General features: G+C 35.2%; 1 protein-coding gene across 2 annotated transcripts in view; it reads left to right on the top strand.

Annotated features, from left to right (window-relative positions):
- Positions 1–18,680, top strand: part of LOC110445759 (THO complex subunit 2-like) — a 42,618-nt gene extending 23,938 nt beyond the window's left edge. Inside the window, exons 34-41 of one of the 2 annotated variants that reach the window (XM_021490535.1) lie at positions 351–400; positions 7,020–7,058; positions 10,191–10,247; positions 10,983–11,009; positions 13,918–13,981; positions 15,923–16,023; positions 17,687–17,778; positions 18,146–18,680. In XM_021490535.1, coding sequence (XP_021346210.1) covers positions 351–400; positions 7,020–7,058; positions 10,191–10,247; positions 10,983–11,009; positions 13,918–13,981; positions 15,923–16,023; positions 17,687–17,778; positions 18,146–18,173 — 458 coding nt within the window. In that variant the 3' untranslated portion in view covers positions 18,174–18,680. The remainder of the gene's footprint in view (positions 1–350; positions 401–7,019; positions 7,059–10,190; positions 10,248–10,982; positions 11,010–13,917; positions 13,982–15,922; positions 16,024–17,686; positions 17,779–18,145) is intronic. The other variant, XM_021490536.1, reaches the window with a different exon arrangement.
- The last annotated feature ends 1,544 nt before the right edge of the window (positions 18,681–20,224 follow it).

Here is a 20,224-nt window from a genome sequence, read left to right as displayed (position 1 = left end):
CCAGTAATGCAAGTATAATGAAGTTGCTTATTTCCCTATTGTGGCTTAGATTAAATGATTAAGCTTGTAAGCAACTGTATAACTAGTTATTCTTCTACAGACAAAGGTTGGGGAGCATACGGGAGTCGCCCTTTCTGTCCGTATGTCTATGGAAACATTGTAAAAAGTCGAGGCCATTTTGACCCACAATCTTTCTACCTAGGACATTGCATTATTACAGGATTGATACCCAGTAGTATTTCTCAGGAGCTTTAGTTAGATTTGGAAAGACAAATGTCAAGATCACACATTACAAGTTATTGAAACATTGCTAATGCAAAAACTGTGAATATAATATTTTGTCTCCTCAGATGGAAAGCGCCGCCGCCTGGAAACCTCCGCCACACCTTCAAATTCCAAGGTTAGTATGATGGAGGTCTGCTCCTGATGTCTGTCCGCACTGTGTCGGTGTGAGGTCAAGTACAGAGGTCGCAGGCACCTACAGGCGTCGCCTAGGCAACCCGTACCTACTCGGGCTCCAGGGAAGGAAGGAATGATTTAATGTCTAATCCATGTTGGTTTTCAGAAAGTCTGGGTTTTCAAGTTGTCTATACAAGATCCGTTTTCAGAAAGTGGCGTGGGATTCAAAGAAGGTTCGGAGATAAGGAGATATAGTTTGTGAAGTTTTAGGGGTTACAGTTTATCCAGCCTTGAATGTATAAAAGTTTTCTGTGTAGAGATGAAGTGGGTATGTTGTACACCCGAAGTCAACACCATTCCTACCATTATTTGTGATCCTACTTCATGATATTAAATGAATGCAGATGGTCATCCCTGAAGGATTGGCAGAAAGGAATGTGAAATCAACAAGATGATGCATCATAAGATCTGTCAAAAACTTTGTCTAAGTTAGTGTTTTAAGTTGGTTTTAAGTTGTTTGGTTATAGTATAATCTTAGCAAAGCTTCATACCTGCAGTATCCAGGGATGTAACGGCTGCCAAATTACTGTTTCACCAACTTACACACTTCCAGTATTAGAATATGTTCTAAGTACCGTAATTACTACTGCAGCAACTTCAAACGACTAGTATCCAGGGATGTAATCGTTAGCAAATTACTGCTTCAGCAAAATTTGATGACCAGTATCCAGGGATGTAATTGCTACAAAATTACTGCTTCAGCAATGTGATGACCAGTATCAACGGATGTAATCGTTAGCAAATTACTGCTTCAGCAATGCGACGACCAGTATCAAGGGATGTAATCATTAGTAAATTACTGCTTCAGCAATGTGACGACCAGTATCAAGGGATGTAATCATTAGCAAATTACTGCTTCAGCAATGTGACGACCAGTATCCAGGGATGTAATCGTTAGCAAATTACTGCTTCAGCAATGCGACGACCAGTATCAAGGGATGTAATCATTAGCAAATTACTGCTTCAGCAATGTGACGACCAGTATCCAGGGATGTAACGGCTGCCAAATTACTGCTTTGACAACATCAATCAACCAGTTGCCAAAGATGTTTTACAACTACCAAACTTGACCAGCATCAAACTATTAGTATCCAAAGATGGTCCAACTACCAAATTTAGTATAAAGATATGTTCCGGTCCAAATATATTGCTGCTGCAATTCAATCATGTGTCCAGAGATGGTCCAGCTAACCAAGTTGCTTCTTCAACAACTTAAAACAAGATGTAACCAGACATGGTCAGACGTAAAGTAGCTGCTTCAACATATTTAAGCTAGTCTCTAGAGATGATCCAGCTACCCTAGTTGCTGCTTCAACAACTTAAAACAAGATGTATGCAGAGGTCAGACCTAAAATTGCTGCATCAACAACTTAAAAACAAGTCTCTAGAGATGGCACAACTACCCAACTGCTGCTTCAACTTAACAGCAACATGTAATCAGAGATGGTCAGACCTGAAATTGCTGCTTCAACAATTTAAAACAAGTCTCGAGAGATGATCCATCCACCAAAGTTCCTGCTTCAACAACTTAAAACAACAAATATCAAAAGATGATCCAACTACCAAATGTAAATCTTCGACAAATAGTTAAAACAGCTAGTATCCAATGCTCTCCTGCATCTTTCATTGATATGCCAAATCTGAAGAAGCCTGTTGTGGGGAGAGGAGTGAAATCTGATAAAAACTTTGTTTTAAAATATATATTCACCGACATACATGCTGTGTCTAAGTCCAATGCCAGGCAAGTCAAAATGGCATGATGGAAGAATACTAGGGATCGTTTACCTGTGAAGAAAAAGTGGCCTGAAGCAGATTAACAACGTTGAAGATAAGGTATCGTTTTCTATACCTTAACAGGGATATCTAATGATTTGTCAGAGGCCTATGTCTGCATAGTGAAGATAACCGATGATCGAAGAAAAGAAATGTTGGGCTGACTATCAGAGGAATGGCACCAAAACCACAGAAAGAACTTTCTATTGAAATTAAAATCCCAGTGTAGTTTCTCAATGGAAGGGATAAAGAATCAATTTTCTTCACTCGATGTTATAATAGTTTTCAATCTAGAGAAGTGTATGATAATGAAATTTCCTACATTTATCAATAATCATAAATAATTCACAGAATGGGAAAAGTTAAGGAAAAGTAGCCTATGATGTGAATGCATGACGAGGCAAGAAGCCTTAATAGAAGATGATGGTACGTGGCCAGGAAAATCATAGAATCGTGTAGTGTTAGTTGATCTAGATATTACTTAGAATTTCATTGCAAGTTTTACCAATTATCGTTAGCCAAGTAAAGTGCCTTGCTTAAATTTCTTGGGATAGATTCGCTTGAAGTATGGAAGATTTTCTTCACAAAGTTAAACATTCTGTGGATTGTGCAATAACAACCGTGATGAACTGGACTTTTGTGCAACATTTGTTGAAATCGTTCAATCATCAAATTTGACCTATTACTCTTGTGTGATAGGAAAGGGAACTCTTCATTTGTGTACGTGTGTGGATATACGTTAATCTACGCCATGAAACAGAATTCTCAAGGATGAAAAGATAAATCTGTGCCAAAAGAATCTTTTCCAAATAGTGTATAAGGGAAGGGTCGTTTAGTACTATTCCAAGTATGTAACATGATGGAAAATCTATGTTGAATCTTGTAAGGAGCTATAGATTGTGTGGTATTGGAGATCATTCCCGGGGACATTGTGTACAGTAACGGAAGTGTTCATTATAGGACTGATAATGTCCTTTTTACGCGACGGTTTCAAGATCAGGATCTGTGAATGTGTTTATACCATAGTGGTGATATGTTTTTTTGTATTCAATGGTGTGAATATTTACTTCCAATATGAAGGATTTATTGAGTAGTTTTGACTGACGGGATTATTTGTGGATTATTTTCTCGTCATGTGAATTAAGTTTCTGCCTTCTTTGTGATAGTCTTACAGGGTGGTATATTTTTGAAAGATGTTCCAAATGTGATATTTAATTTGCCAATTTGTTATTGTGTCAGATGTTCCAAGGACAACTTTACTAGAGCTACTTTATGGCATATATTTGCACCATAAGTACAATTGTTTTAAAAGAATATTCAAAGGTGCTGCAAGTTTACACAATCCATTATGATTAATTAAATAGGGGCCAGATATTACAGATGCATTTAAACATGTCAAGTTTATGTGAGTAGTTTGTAGTTGATGAATAACTTAGAGGTACTGTGGCATACATAGAGGTACTGTAGTTAAGACTAGTGTTAAAGCTTCATGTTTGATTTATGTAGTTTTATAAGGAAAATCATTGTTTTAAGAAAATTGTGTTGTGTGTCATGGTGGCTATATGATTTTGTTGTTTGTTAACATTTTACTAGGAGTAATAAAACTTTTTTAAGATTTCATGATAGTGTCATGTGTGTTGTACAAATTCATCAGTGTGTTTCTGGTTTAGTAAGATTTATGGAAAGTTCAAAAATGAAGAGAAAAAATAGATATACTACAATTTTGTAAAATTCAAAGTTATGTTTCCTTGCACATGTACTGGGAGAAGATGTGTAGGAGGGTGGGGGATACTTTTTTTTCCTGATCCCCAAAACCTGCAATTATTGTTAACCATTGTGTTAGACCCCAACACACAGATTTATCAATTATATGTGCCTCCCCACTTCTTACCTCATTTGAAATACATTAATGCTGATAGTATTGTGGGTTTTTTTCTGGGGACTTGTTGGGGCAAATAATTAGGCCCATTCCAAATTGAAACTATTTCATATTTATGGCTTGTTTCCAAAATGAGACAAAAGGCCCCATACAAAATTAACAGGGGGCGGGGGCACTGTAATGGTATGCTATAAGTGAAACATAACTTTAACAATACACAACAAACAGCAGAAGAAAAAAAATGAAATTTATATTTGATTGCAATGTGAAATTTAATCTTTTTGCTCAAAGTTAAAGAAAATAAAGACTTTGTGATATCACTAATACTTTTATCCAGAGACTTTCTAAGTAAAAAGTGGTATTAAGGTATTAGCTTTCAAATGAAGGAATGATGTAAAATATTGATTATGATAGAATATATGGAAGAAATGAAACCTTTATTTTATCATTTCTTCAATAGACAGACATGTAAGTCTCCTTTTTGGGGATATGTTTTATTAAACTGGATTATTTTTTTCTAAATTTCTTATCAATGCTACTTTTTGTACCTTGTGCACGTAGCAGAAATAGTTCAGACATTTTAACTTCAAAAATTCATGTTAAGTTAAGGTTTGTTCAAAGATTTATACATGTACTTAATTAACTGTCAAATATCAATATTAAGGCAGATATATTTGTATACATTTTTAACTCAACTGGCCCGAAGGCCATATATAGATGCTATATATTATGGGATTTTACATTTAGGAATGTTTAACCATTCTTGTGATCGATTATAAATAAAAAGATCAGTGTTATGGGTTTTTTTTTCAACAAAAATTCAAAAATGTACAGGAACTTTTCTTCAGCTGCAAGTGGCAGCCCTGTCTGCTATTAAGAATAAAGAACATCAATTCTAAACTATACTGCTTACTTTATCATAACTGTTCACAAGAATTATTCAATGTATTAAGCTTGGAAATGCAGTCAGACTTTGTTATTTTAGGAGAACTTTGATATTTTGAATAATATTTATTTTCTTAACCAATGGCAGTTGATTTGCATCAGTTTAAATGAGTTGTACATGTACATAGAATACACCACACAATTTTAAGTTTTCTTAAATAGTGCCATTGACTGACATTTTAACAAGGTCTGACTAAATGCGTGTTAGCTACCAGTAGTTAGTGTCTGTGTTGATGATAAGAACGGATACAGATGGACAGAGATGCGGTAGAAGTAGAAACAGACGGATGAGACAAAGAGACATGTGTAAGGAGGAACCAGACAGATGACGGAGAAGGATCCTACTGCTGACTTGGTGAACAGGAACAATTCGTGCTACTCGATATTTCAAACTTGGGAGATGTGCATTAGGATTTACTAAAAACCCAGCGTTACTTCAAGATGATGTTGGTTTATAACAATTATGTACATGTGTACACCATGATGTCACAAGATGGAGGAATTTTTACATTCAAGTAGTTTTATTTTTCTTTGAAATATTTGATATTAGAATTCCAATCCTAAATTTTAAATCCAGATTCAGATAGCTTTAGGTATTTCTGATAAATCCAGATTCAGATAGCTTTAGTTATTTTCTGATAAATCCAGATTCAGATAGCTTTAGACCTTTCTGATGCAAGTTCTACAAAGTTCAATCTTTGTGTAACATTGGGCCGATGTATGTACATGTACTATACATTGTTATAGAGTAGGATACTATAGGACAGCTATTTACTTTTACATGTGCAGGGAATATATCAGTATCTACAGCTTATTTCTGACTCTAGTTCATGTGTATAGACCAACTGTGAAAAAATGTATTTACAAAATAATTTGTGTCAAAAAACCCAATAAGTAATTCATTTGAATATCTTATTATATTCCGCAATCCTTAAATTCTGAATCGAGCCCATTACAACGATATAACAGTGTTATGCTTTATTTTCGCGGGAAGTTTACCATACCTCAATTATCTTTTTCTGCGGTTGTTGGTTGAACACTAGACATGAACATGAGTATTTGCTGTTGAATTGTTCAGAGTTTTGGTTATACATGTTTACATGGTAATATTATCTAGTCTTAGGTCATTGTTTTTTATTGAATGATGGTTATAACTGATGCCAAAAGTGTTAATTATTTTACCTTGTTTTCTGTACAATTCAGACAATGTGCATTTTTTTTTTTTTTTAGTTTTTATCTCACCTTACCATTAATGCCTTTAATATTATTCTATTTGATATACATAACAAATTATGGCAGCAAGTCTTGCATTGACCATTATTATCCATTGTTGTTTTGAATAGTATAATAAGTTAATTACTTAAAATCTTTTGTAGATTAAAAGAGTAATGAACCCCCAAACTTTATATAGGAAGTCAATAAATTTATTGACTAATATCCCCCAAAACTTAATGAAGGAAGTTAATAAATAAATATTTTTGTGAATTTTTGGTCATTCAGTTAATTCTGTCATTTAGATAATTGTAACGTCATGATTATTTTATTTAGTAATTTCTTTTAAATGTCAATGATTCCCAGTGATACTTTGTTTTTACTTTTAAATCCTATTTGTATATGGATTTGTATAGAATGGATATTGTATTGAAATGAAGATCCTTCCAGGCTATGTATCAATTAATAGCAGTTTTAAGTGCAGTTTATTTTGAGAAAAGAAAATATCTGTAGAAAAGTTTGCCTCAAGTGCCAATATATAACGTTTATTTTTATGGGTTTACAATTGTTAAAGTGTGTTACATTTGCTGTTTTTTATGGTGATATTGATTATAAACATGTACATTTTTATGCCATGTATGGTATGCTATTGTAATCTACACAAAGGATCAACCTCAGCCTGCTGTGGTGGAGACCAAATAGTCAAACGTTTTATGTTTAATGTCCATGTGAACTTTTATCATTGAAACAGGAAAGTGTTCGGAGTGAATCACGAGAAAGACACAAGCGGGTAGGTATCTTTACACAAATGCTTAACACACTGTCCACAGGTCCAGGATAAACACGACAGCTGTGCATGTCTACACCTGCTCGGGGGGCACTTTCAGCATTCAATTCGGGGGTTAATAACAAATTGTTGTTAAGTTAATCGGTCATAAAGTTGTTACTTGCTATATTGGTATGTTGGATTTTTGCTTTCAAATGAAGGAGATATTGTCATGTGTCACTGAAATATTTTTTTGGGAGCATTTAATCTCCATTTTGCCTGTCCCGTTCATCCATCCAAAGTCTTTGTCTAGGTCATAACTAATGATGGCTCGATGACATTCTTGTACCACTCTAGGGTCGGTACACTGAACATCATATTCACATTAAGGTTAAAGGTCTAATTAATTGCCTGGGCACTTATTTTTGACTCGCAGAAGATACCTTCATGAAATTTATGGGATATATAAAGGATGGGAAAGATTTGTGTCTTAAACCAAAATTTGGTCAGTATGCTCAGGGTCACATTGAGGTCAAAGGTCAGATTCATTGTCTTGGCCATAATTTCTGACTCTGAAGATATCTCAATGAAATTTAAGGGATAATGATATGGCAAGGATATGTGTCTTAAACCACAATTAGGTCCACACACCCAAGGTCAAAGTAATTGTCTAGACCATAACTTTAATTTAAGGGATATATGTGGGATGGCAAGGTGGTGTGTCACAAACCATGATTGGTTCCTACACCCAAGGTCATGGTCACATTGAGGTCAAAGATGCATTGTCTGTGCCTTGACTTCTGACTTGCTAAAGATAGCTCAATGGAATTTAAGGGCTATCTGTGGGTTGAAATATGGTGTCGCATACCACTTTGAGGTCTGTATGTCCGCCATCCAGATCACATTGAGGTCACACTTTATTTCAGTCTCTGTGACCTTTTTGGGGAGTGTAATCCATCAGTATACTGATTATCTTGGTTTGGGACTGGTTTCATTATATCATATATCAAATATATCAAATAAATATATCAAATATATCATATCATACTTAAATATTTTGTCATAATTGGGTCACTGTGACCTTCACTTATGTGAAATGCCAAACAATTGTGACATTTTTCACATAAAATCAATAAAAATAAAGATGCATATGAAGGGGATATAGTTTTGCCCTATAGAAACATCCCAAGGTGCATAAGTTTTCATCTTTGTGTACTGTCTATCTGCACAATATTGTCTTTAAGTACCTTCATTGCTTCAACATTAGGTTGTAATAAGCATTGAGTGATGAGAATCAAGCAACAATCCTTTGCCGATAAAATACCCCAAAATAACCTGTGCGTGTGATGAACAATGCAAGACAAGATACAGGTTTACCATGTTATCATCAGTACTGACAAAGTATTTTATTGGTGATACCATGATACATGTAATTGTAAAAGATACTTAGGTTTACATGTATACAGTAGGGTTGTTTCCTGAAGTAAATTGTATTTTACAAGAGACAAATCAAACTATATTTTCCTACAACTACCAGTAATGCAGTCAATATTTTCATTATACAAAAAAAAAAAAATCCAGTTAATACAATGTATGTCATTGATCAGGTTACTGTTATTTCTGTTAAAAAAACACCCTGATATTTTTCAAAAGGGCGATGATTTTAAACACATCAATTTGAGACATGGACACATGCACATGATGGAAAAATTTGCAAGAATCTAAGGGCAAAACAGAACAGTAAAAATATTCTGATAATAGCTTCTTTCCTAATAGGATATTTTCCTAATACAAACATTTCTTCAAGCATTGCAGTACTCCTCGTATGTTATAGAAGTTTTACCAAACAGCTCCTGAAAGATATGGTTAATGAAAAAAGGGTTATTTTCTATTATCTTGTAGAAAGTTTCTACTGTTTGGTTTTCTGTCGCTCCCTAGGGTATGATTTCTCTGTTACCCCTTAGGGGGTATGATTACTCTGTTGCTCCCTAAGGTATGATTTCTCTGTTGCTCCCTAGGGTATGATTTCTCTGTCACTCCTTAGTGTATGATTACTCTGTCGCTCCCTAGGGTATGATTTCTCTGTTACCCCTTAGGGGGTATGATTACTCTGTCGCTCCCTAGGGTATGATTTCTCTGTCACTCTAGTGTATGATAGATTGCACAAAGAAAAAAAAGAATACTATGATGTCACGGGAACAATCATATATGACGTCATAATAAGCTCTTGACAGGAGAGGTCATGTACAAATGAGGATAACAAACAGATAACAAATGCTGAAAAGTGTTGTTTTTAAACATAGTATTAGAATGATGGGAGATAAATGATCAATCCCTACCTTGAGAGTGTGACAGAGAAATAATCACCCCCTACATTGAGATTGTGATGGAGAAGTGTTCAACCTTGGGAATTATTGTTTTGTTTTCTACTTGGCAGAGCCTTGGGCTAGACAACCAAATAAAACCAACTTTGGGGTATGAGATTTCTCTGACACACTCTAAATGAAGGGGAAGATTCTATTACTGGTAATCAACAGAAATATGGGATTCACAAATATATTTGGGATGCCCGACAAGGAAATACAAGTTTTATATCTTTAGGCGATCTATTCGCTAGTATTTTGGATGAAGCAGCATGTTTAAGATGCCCCTCAAATTAAACATGATTTGTGAAGAAAATAAATAACAATACTTGTTAGAAAGCATAATTGACATTATATACATAATTCTGCCACCTTTCTTCTAAATGAAAGTGTGGATTTTGAGATGCTGCATTACTAGAACAATTTTTATAGCATCTGCAAAACAAAAGAGACAGATCTCGTGTTGCTGGTAACTGCAATATGAAGCTGTTATGTCAAACAAATATCAATCTGCTTGACTTCAAATTTTGAAATTTAAATTCTTATTATTTCATTTCTGATAATTTCCAATAATTTTTGAAAAAGTTATATGTATATTTGTCTATTTTCAATAATGACTGAAAAATGTATCCAACATTTCAGAAGTTGAATTCAAAAACTATTAGATTGAATTATTGATATTGCTTCTAACAAAATTGTGCAGAATAAGTTAAAACATCACTTGCATGAAGGACTGGATTGAAGGGAGAATGGTTGGAAATGTTGTTTGTTTAAAGCTAGTTTGCATTGACAGAGCCCGTCACAGGAGAGGGAGAAGGAACGAGACAGGGATAGGAGGGACAGAAAAAGGGTAAGTCAAGGGTGACAACATTAAGATTGAATTGAGCAAATGAATGTCATTTATTTTTATCCAGCACAACCCACAACCCATAGAAGGGGTGCAGTTCAATGTATTGAGGTCACTGTTACCCATCTAGGAAAAAAGTCGATTCAGTGCAAACTTTTTTTTAAACATTGAAAATAGGTGAAAGTTGAATTATACCTGCATCATCTGTAAATGTGCAATGCACTGTAGTTGGGTTACCGTTATAAAATTGGCAGGTCAAAGTGAAGGAATAGACAACTTCAGTGTAAAATTTTGCCTTGATTCAAACCATTGAAGATATCTTGGTAAGACATTGATGAATACAATATATGTATGAGAATCGCAAAAGAAAGTGACCCTACATTTATCAAGCTCCCTCAGGCTGATTAAACTAAAATAACTGCAAATGATTCTGTCATAAGTATTTATTTTTGAAGCCAATTCAAAATACAAGAAAGGCCTGATGTCCTCTTGCAATTGTTGGCCAAGATATTTTTTATTCTTTTTAAATTGAAACTGGCTAATTTTAATCTTACTTAGTACTTGATCCAACTTGATATTACTTGGTCTCAATGTAGCAAAAAACTTCGCAAAAGTCTCGCATGAACTCTGAAATATCTAATAATAAGTGAGCATCATAGTGCCCCTTGTTTTTTCTATACAATTAAGTATAAGGAAATTAATACGTTTTTATGAATTATTCTATTTTTTATCCTAAAGGAAAAAGATATGCATTATAAAGTAAAGGTAAACCCTTATTTGTGTAGCCTCCACCTAACTGCTCCTGTGTATGCTTCCTCCTGTTTGGTACCTGGTCACACACATGTACAAAATATAGGCACTGAAGTTTTATAGCAAAGTAAAAAGTAAGGTGACCCCATAGCCTTTCACGTCCGATCGGGGGCGTCGAACCCAAGCCGCCCTGGAGAAACTCGCGAGTCCGTTATCCACTGCATCACCATCCAAAGTTGGTTTCCATGCAGCAATCCTTAAAAGAACTCTTCGATTTTCATGAAAGATTTTTTGCTCAGGTTTGATTTTGATCCCTATCTGAAAATTAAAATGGCTGCCAGCAGGAAAGGAGACCCGACCCATCCATAACTGGAATTCTTGTGTATAGAAAACTATCCATTCTTCCTGAAACACTGGCTGGATGGTCGACACCCAGATTAGCATTGGCTGCACATATGAGACTTTACTTTGTGTGTTACCCAATTGAACAACACAATTTAAAATAATCAAAATTGATTGCAATGTCTGCTATGCACACTCATATATTCTAGGTCACCAGGGAGCAAGGGAGATAATATAATGGAGTAGGCTTTTTGTATTTTTATATCATTATTTGTAAGGAAATGTATTTCTAATACTGCTTAGATATCAGAATCCTCATTAAAAAAATACAAAATAAAATGAACAACAACTAGAGAATGGGTTACTTCGTTGTTGTGGGGATTTTTATACGATTATTAGGTCACAAATTTATTACTCCTTTGGGAAATCTCATGCAGGACCCTTTGTGTGTGTTGAGACAAATTCAACTTGACCTGCTGGTCATTTTACGTGTCTCTAAAACAACTCATTTCATCACATGAAAGTGACCAGTGTAAGGTTCATTCCTTAAATATATTTGTATATCCAGAATATGGTAACCCTGAAAACTTTATCTGGTATGTAAAGCACACTGCATACAGTTCGGCAATATATTCTTTTAATGCAAATATTAATGGCAGTAGTATAGAATCTCTTGTAATGTCACATTTAGCTTAAATTTGAAATACATTATATTCAATTTAATGGGTATAACAAATAATCACTTGCTGTCGTTAATCTTTAATATATTATACAATGTCTTGGGCCATGCATCAATGATTCATTCCAAAGCATCTTCCAGCGATTAAAATAATTTTGTCTTAAACATTAGCAAGCATGAGAGCAGTGGAAATTCTGTTAGAATTAGATTACTCGGTGCAATATAATATGCCCATATTGATGTAGAGTTCAATATATAGAGGATTTGTCGTAAGTTTCCCTTCATATTAGATTTATGATACAAGTTTTGGATTTTGAAAATTCCAAAACAAGTATCATAAATCCGATAAGAATGGAAACAAATGACAGATTCTTTTTATCATATAATATAAAAGTAAACTGTATAATTGTGATCTGAAATGAATATTTTGCACTTTGCCGCCTCTGAAATGATGAAAATTGCGTCCGCTTCACAATGACGTGACGTCACATTGATTGTTCCTATTTGATTGTGACGTCATTTCCGGATTGATATTACACATGTTACATACATAATTTATGTGATGGCTTCATGACATCGCATAACATGGTATTGATATGATATAAAGAGGTCTCATTTTGAAGTTCAGTGAACAGCTTAATATAAAGAGGGCTCATATCGAAGTTCAGTAAACTGGGGGACAATGAATAGGATTGATCTCGGTATGGAGCTGAGCCATAGACCCATCACATTAAAGAGTTCAGTATGATCATCTTAATGTTTCAAACTACTCCTGTATCTTGTTACTCTTTTACATAGCTTTAGATCAGATATAAATCCTGAGATGTTCATTACATTAATTTTGAAGCAAGTTCATTTTCAGATGGAAGTTAAATTATTTAAAGTATTAAAAATCTGATTGTTATTATTTCACACAAACCATCCCAGTACATTCATTGCAAAACAGGTACATATTTTTAGCCTACCTATGACTAAATTTGATTATCTCCCTTGTGTGACATTCTCCTTGTTACCTATAGTTAAGAATAAACTGATGTTTTGTTATGAGTCCTGGGTATTGCTCAGAAAATACATACATTGTAATATGCAATAATTCTATGTGGGGAAAATTAGTAATTCTACAACATGTAGTAGCTGATGCCCAATAAAACTTTTAAACAATTTAAGATTAATTTGTGACGGTTTATTAAAAGATGAAATATAACATTAAAACTCTGTATTATATAATTATGTCAAAAGAGAGATGTCGGTATCAAGAGAAAATTTCTGCAACAGTTTTAAGTTATGTTTAGTGGTTCATAGGAGAAGTTGCATGTGCTTATCTCTTGGGTTGCATGTGGTTTTGGTGTAAGGCAAAATAGGTGTCTAACCAATTACGACACTGAAAGTATTGCTGAACTAGATTTCACAGTTATCATAATCTTACTTATTATTAGCTCACCTGGCAATCAGTCATCATTTCAACTAAACTGGCAAAGCTGACACATCCACATTTGTGTAATTCTAGTTTTATGTGCAACTAGACCGAATATTGATAGATCTCATAAACCATTCATGCACATTTTTAAAAGGTTTTCAAGAAATGTCTAAAATTTTACATTTTCTCTTTTTCCATAATTCCTAGTAAGGACCATCACGTGTGTTTTCATTCAATTTTTTAATTTCAAAACGTACAAAAAACGTACTAGATGAAAGTTTTGTCTCAACTGGTTAAACTAACCAGGCTGATTAAATGGGTCTGACTCGTATGCCGCGTTACTTGGATAACGTGCATATGTTTAAAATTAAGGAAGATAAAGTTGTATGTAGCTGTATGTGAAAAAGACCCCATGAGGTGGGTGTGGTGATAGATATATATTTACACCAATTCAAAACAATTACCAAATGTTCTGTGTCTTGTAGGACAGCCTTGATGACCGAGTTGAGGTGGAGACCAAGAGGAGGAAAAGCCTGGAGCCATCCAGTAGTGAGTTTTATACATTGGATCAGTGTTAAGTCACACAAAAAGTATATCCCAATTATAATAGCATTGCAGCTAGTTATTAGCTCACCTGGCACGAAGTGCCAAGTGAGCTTATGCCGTGGCACGGCGCCCGTCGTCCGTCCGTCCTCGTCCGTCAACTTTTCCTTTAAACAACTTCTTCTGAAGAACGGACAGGCCTAAAGTCATGATATTTGGCTGAAAGCTTCGTTGGTAGGAGCCCTACAAAGTTTGAGAACGAAAATGACCTTGACCTGTTTTCAAGGTCACAGGGGTCAATTATGTCAAAAACTTCAAACGACTTCTTCTAAAGAACTAAAAGGTATAGAATCTTAATATTTGGCTGATGGCTTCCTTGGATAGAGCCCAACAAAGTTTGAGAATGGAAACTAGTTTGACCTACTTTCAAGGTCACAGGGGTCAAATGTGTCAAACACTTCAAACGACTTCTTCTGAAGAACTGAACGGTATATAATCTTTATATTTGGCTGATGGCTTCCTGGGATAGAGCCCAACAAAGTTTGAGAATGAAAATGACCTTGACCTACTTTCAAGGTCACAGGGGTCAAATGTGTCAAACACTTCAAACGACTTCTTCTGAAGAACTGAAAGGTATATAATCTTTATATTTGGCTGATGGCTTCCTGGGATAGAGCCCAACAAAGTTTGAGAATGGAAACTAGTTTGACCTACTTTCAAGGTCACAGGGGTCAAATGTGTCAAACCCTTCAAACGACTTCTTCTGAAGAACTGAAAGGTATATAATCTTTATATTTGGCTGATGGCTTCCTGGGATAGAGCCCAACAAAGTTTGAGAATGGAAACTAGTTTGACCTACTTTCAAGGTCACAGGGGTCATATATGTCAAAAGCTTCAAATGACTTCTTCTGAAGGACTGAAAGGGATAGAATCTTTATTTTTGATTGATGGCTCCTTGGATAGAGCCCGACAAAGTTTGAGAATGAAAATGACCTTGCCCTACTTTCAAGGTCACAGGGGTCAAATGTGTCAAACCCTTCAAACGACTTCTTCTGAAGAACTGAAAGGTATATAATCTTTATATTTGGCTGATGGCTTCCTGGGATAGAGCCCAACAAAGTTTGAGAATGAAAATGACCTTGACCTACTTTCAAGGTCACAGCGTTCAAATATGTCAAACAGTTCAAACAGCTTCTTCTGAAGAATTAAAAGGCATAAAATTATAATATTTGGCTGGTGACTTCCTGTGATAGAGCTCACCAAAGTTTGCAAATGAAAATGACCTTGACCTACTTTAGAGGTCACAGAAGTCAACAACATTTTAATGGATTTGTTCTGGAGAACTAAAAGGAATGGATTCATAAGATTTGGCTGGTAGCGTTTTGAAATAGAGCTAACCAATTTGAGAAGGAAAATGACATTGACCTACTTACAAGATCACAGGGAAAAATATGTCAGCAACTTCTGAAGAAGAATCAAAAAGCATAGAATCTTATAATAATATTTTGCTGGTAGTTTCAACAGATGGAGCCAACAAAGTTTGCGAGGGAAATATTTTTAGTGTAATATAATATTTAATGAGAATATTTTGCTATGACTGCTTAAATATTCAGGTGAGCGATACAGGCCCTCTTGGGCCTCTTGTTTAGGATGTAATTATTTTTAGACTAAGTAGCTGTTTAATAAGTGAATGTCCAAAAGTTTACAGCTATTTAGGAAATAATGGAATCAATTTTGTATTTCCTAAGAATTAAAGTATGAAAAAGAAAATGGGGATAGAAGGTGTTTTGTTATAAGGTTATGGTGTGTGTACAGTAGGTTCATATTTATGACATGCAAACTTCTAATTTAATTCTGCCCTGTCTACAATTAAAATAATTTATTACTGTAAACTGTTTAAAGTTGCTTGATTTCTGTAGTAATGACTTGTGTCAATGGCCGTTCTAGGTAAATCAAGTTCAAAGGTCAATGGAGATGCAGAAAGACATGTCAGCAAATCTACAGAGAAACAGAAACACGACAAGCTGATGGCTTCAGCTGTGGTACAGGTAAGTTTATCAAAAACAAGTAATGTGTGTAGGGTCTTCACAAGGTCAATCTACAGAGAAATCTCAGAAACACAACAAGCTGATGGCTTCAGCTGTGGTACAGGTAAGTCCATCAAAAACAAGTAATGAGTGTAGGGTCTTCACATGGTCAATCTACAGAGAAATCTCAGAAACACAACAAACTGATGGCTTAAGCTGTGTTACAGGTAAGTTCATCAAAAACAAGTAATGAGTGTAGGGTCTTCACACGGTCAATCTACAGAGAAATCTCAGAAACACAACGAGCTGATGGCTTCAGCTGTGGTACAGGTAAGTCCATCAAAACCAAGTACTGAGTGTAGGGTCTTCACACGGTCAATCTACAGAGAAATCTCAGAAACACAACAAGCTCATGGCTTCAGCTGTGTTACAGGTTAGTCCATCAAAAACAAGTAATGTGTGTAGGGTCTTCACAAGCTCAATCTACAGAGAAATCTCAGAAACACAACAAGCTGATGGCTTCAGCTGTGTTACAGGTAAGTCCATCAAAAACAAGTAATGAGTGTAGGGTCTTCACACGGTCAATCTACAGAGAAATCTCAGAAACACAACAAGCTCATGGCTTCAGCTGTGGTACAGGTAAGTCCATCATGAAAGGTGCAACTGTTTTGCAGGCAAGTCAGTCTACATAAATGCAGAGGTCAACATGGTAAATCTTGGTGTACTTTGTAAGTTCATCACAAATCAAGTGACGAGCTCGGATATAACGGGATGAATATAAAAACAAGCACATCGTTATATCTGAACACATTATCCATTTACTGTTATGTTGATTATTCCCCTATCTGTTACCTTGAGGGACTATAGGTTTGCACGCTGTTCATCTGTCAAATTTTGTCTGTCTAAAAAGTGTTTTTGGAGAACTATTTCTATACTATTTCACCTGGAGTAACCAGATTGGGCAAGTACATCTTGGGATAGGGGAGTGAAAGTATGAGAATATAGGTCAAGTACCTATGTTTTAACCTTAGTCTTTGAAAATGTTTGTCTATGGCATATCTTCTATAGTATTTCAACTGAAGTAAACAAATCGTTATTTAAATGTATCTTGGAATCGTAGAGTGTGACAAGTAGGTCACCTATGTTTTGACCTTTGACCTTAAACTTTTAAGAGTTTGTCCGGAACATATGGTCTACTATTTTACTAAAAAAAAACACTGATTTAGTACATACGTACATCTGATGATGAGAGAGTACAGTGTATGAAAAGTAGGTCACTGTAATGTATGCATTGACCTCATTCATTGAAAATGTTTTTCCAGAGCATTCTCCTATATTAATTAACTTGGCATAACCAGATTTGGCACGCAAGTACACCTTGGGATGATGTGCAGAGTGCAAGAAATAGGTCACTGTGACCTATGATATCACTTCAAGATTAGAACTTGCCCTGTTATTTAATTTCACAATTCATGCACCCACATTGTATGTGTGATAAATTATTTTTTAACAAGATTACCACTAAAACATGCAAGTTTTCAGTTATTTAACGATGTGAATGACTAAATGGATGTAACTTTATTAAGGTGTCTTAATTAAAGACTGTATTTATTGAAAGAAACATTAATAGTTTAGTGAGGCAATTTTCAGACCGTCGTATCTTAAGATTACTCATGTTTGATAGGAGGACGAGGCATCTCCACAGAGAACAAAAAAGGACAAGGAAAAGTCCAAGAAGAGTGACCGCGGTGACAAAGAAAAGAGTAAAGACAAATCGTATCCTTATACATCAAATAGCCCATTAAGCCATTAACATTTTATAGAATTTTGTAATACAATTCCTTACCTAAGGACGTATTTTATAAAGACTTATTTGATTGGCTAGTTGGACTTGTGTATGTCGTATACAAAACTTAAGTTTGTTATAATTTTTCTGGTTACTGACAACTACTGGTATCCTCATTTTGTACATTAAGTCGATGTACAGGAAAGGTGTTGCAAAACTGTTCAAGGTTTAATATTTAGCCATACGTGTAATATGTAAATTTCTCCAATCAAATGACACCACTAACATGACTATAAAAAAGACGTTATAGGCATATTTAAAAAAATCTATTTTTATCTTCCTTAACTTTCATCTCAGGTCCAGTTCAAAGAAGAGCAAAAAATAATGACAAGTGTTCTTTATCAACAACAATAATGTAATACTTTGAAGGAGATTGTCAAGATATCCTGATAAATTATTTTGTGACTTTGTTTTATGTTCATTGCATATGTATAGATCATCAAGATTGTGTTATTTCTGACAGTGCTAAGCACATTAGTGGACGGAAGTTGTTTTTTTAGTTTGAAAGAAGAGAATATATTTTCCTGGATGGGAATATGTGCTGTATTTGATGAATGAGGGTTGTGAAAGGACGGTTTAGTTTGTCTATTGTTAAGTCTTTCATTCAAGCCGAGAACTTGTTGATTTTGTTAGTGATAGTATAAGTGATGCGAGTGTACTACAAGGACGAACAGTTCCGATACCCGATAGGCTGTGAGCAACTGTTAGATGTCTGTCTGAGGAGGACAAGGTCGGTACAAATGAAATCATGGAACAAAAAGGCAAACTTGTTTGAATAATTTTATTATCATGAAACTAAAACAAAGTAAATTATATGTACAACATGAAAAAATGTGTTTTCGTTTTCACTTTTTTTTTTTTTTATCTTTTTCACTTTTTTGATCAAAGAAAAGTGAGCTTTTGCTAACCCCCCTGCAAAAATGTCTGTGTCTCCAATGCTCAAGTTTTTGTTGAATGTTTTTTTTATATGTTCACAATTCATTTATTATTTGCACTAATTTGGAAAAAAAATCAATGCAGTTTCTTAAGGGTCTCGAGTCGGTGTCGAGTAACCCATTGCGATCCTTTTATTCCGTCGTATATCGTCCGTTTTACTAAAGGCATTTAATTTATGAGGATGCCCTGACATCTTCAAGACTAAGTTCTATTTTTCAGGTTTGTCAGAAGTTGAACAATGCCGTCATTTTTGATAACTATTTCAAAGTTGAAACTGTTGTTTTGTGCTGATTTTTTACGGGTCGATCAGAAATTGGTTACGGGCGCCATGTTCACGTATTTAAAGCTCAAGTTCTAATGACCCAACCTGAACGTTAGAAGGAACAGTATATACTGATGATCCCGACAATGTTTTATTTTTCCCGGTGATCAGAAATACAGTATGACTACTATTTTGAAAACTAACTGAATTTCTTATAGGTCTATTTAACTGAAACACATTAGGAATAATCTGATTGCCCTTTTTTTGGATCGATCGGAAATCCGGTACAAATGGTTTGGACATTGGCACCACTGCAGCTATGTCGAATACATATTTTCATAGAAAATTCTAGTTCTGTTGAGTCTTTGGTGACGGGGAAAGGTTTTCTAGTATCTATTATGAAAAGCACTAGAAAACAAGTTTAAGCATCAATGAGGCCTGTAGGTGGTGATCGAATTATCTTAACGGCATTAATAGCTGCGGGAACAGTAGCTTTTTGGCCCGATTGTTTTTCTTTTCTTTTCTTTTTGTTATCGGACCATAGATAGACAGATTGAGCCTAGAATCTACGGTTCCAGCAGCTACGGCATTAAGTATCCATGGAGTTTCGCGGCTTGATGTTTGGCATGGGAACTACTGGTAACGATCACCTTTTACCGTTTTGAAACATTACTACTTGGGTTGATATTATGGTATGATGTTCAAATTTTATATGTATGTTCCCCTTGGTCCCTAGCTGTGCAGGGCAACTTTTGAGACTGATCGGATTAACAACATGGCTGACAGGCAGCCATCTTGGATTTTGATAGTAAAAAGTTTGTTATCGCTATTTCTCGGGAAGTACAGGAGGGATCTTTCTCAATTTTTAGCCCATCAAATGATGGTGGGCTATTCAAATCACCCTGCGTCCGTGGTCCATCCGTCCGTCCTTAAACAATTCTTGTTATCGGTATTCCTCAAGAAGTACCTAAGGGATCTTTCTCATATTTTATATGTAGGTCTCCTTGGTCCTTAGCTGTGCAGGGCAACTTTTGAGAATAATCGGATAAACAACATGGCCGACAGGCAGCCATCTTGGATTTTGATAGTGAAAGTTTGTTATCGCTATTTCTCAGGAAGTACCCAAGGGATCTTTCTCAAATTTGATGTGTAGGTTCTCCTTGGTCTTTAGCTGTGCA

The sequence above is a fragment of the Mizuhopecten yessoensis genome, unplaced genomic scaffold, assembly GCF_002113885.1.
Source record: "Mizuhopecten yessoensis strain PY_sf001 unplaced genomic scaffold, ASM211388v2 scaffold2347, whole genome shotgun sequence".
Taxonomy (NCBI): Eukaryota; Metazoa; Mollusca; class Bivalvia; order Pectinida; family Pectinidae; genus Mizuhopecten; species Mizuhopecten yessoensis.
This window is presented reverse-complemented; position numbering and strand designations above follow the sequence as displayed.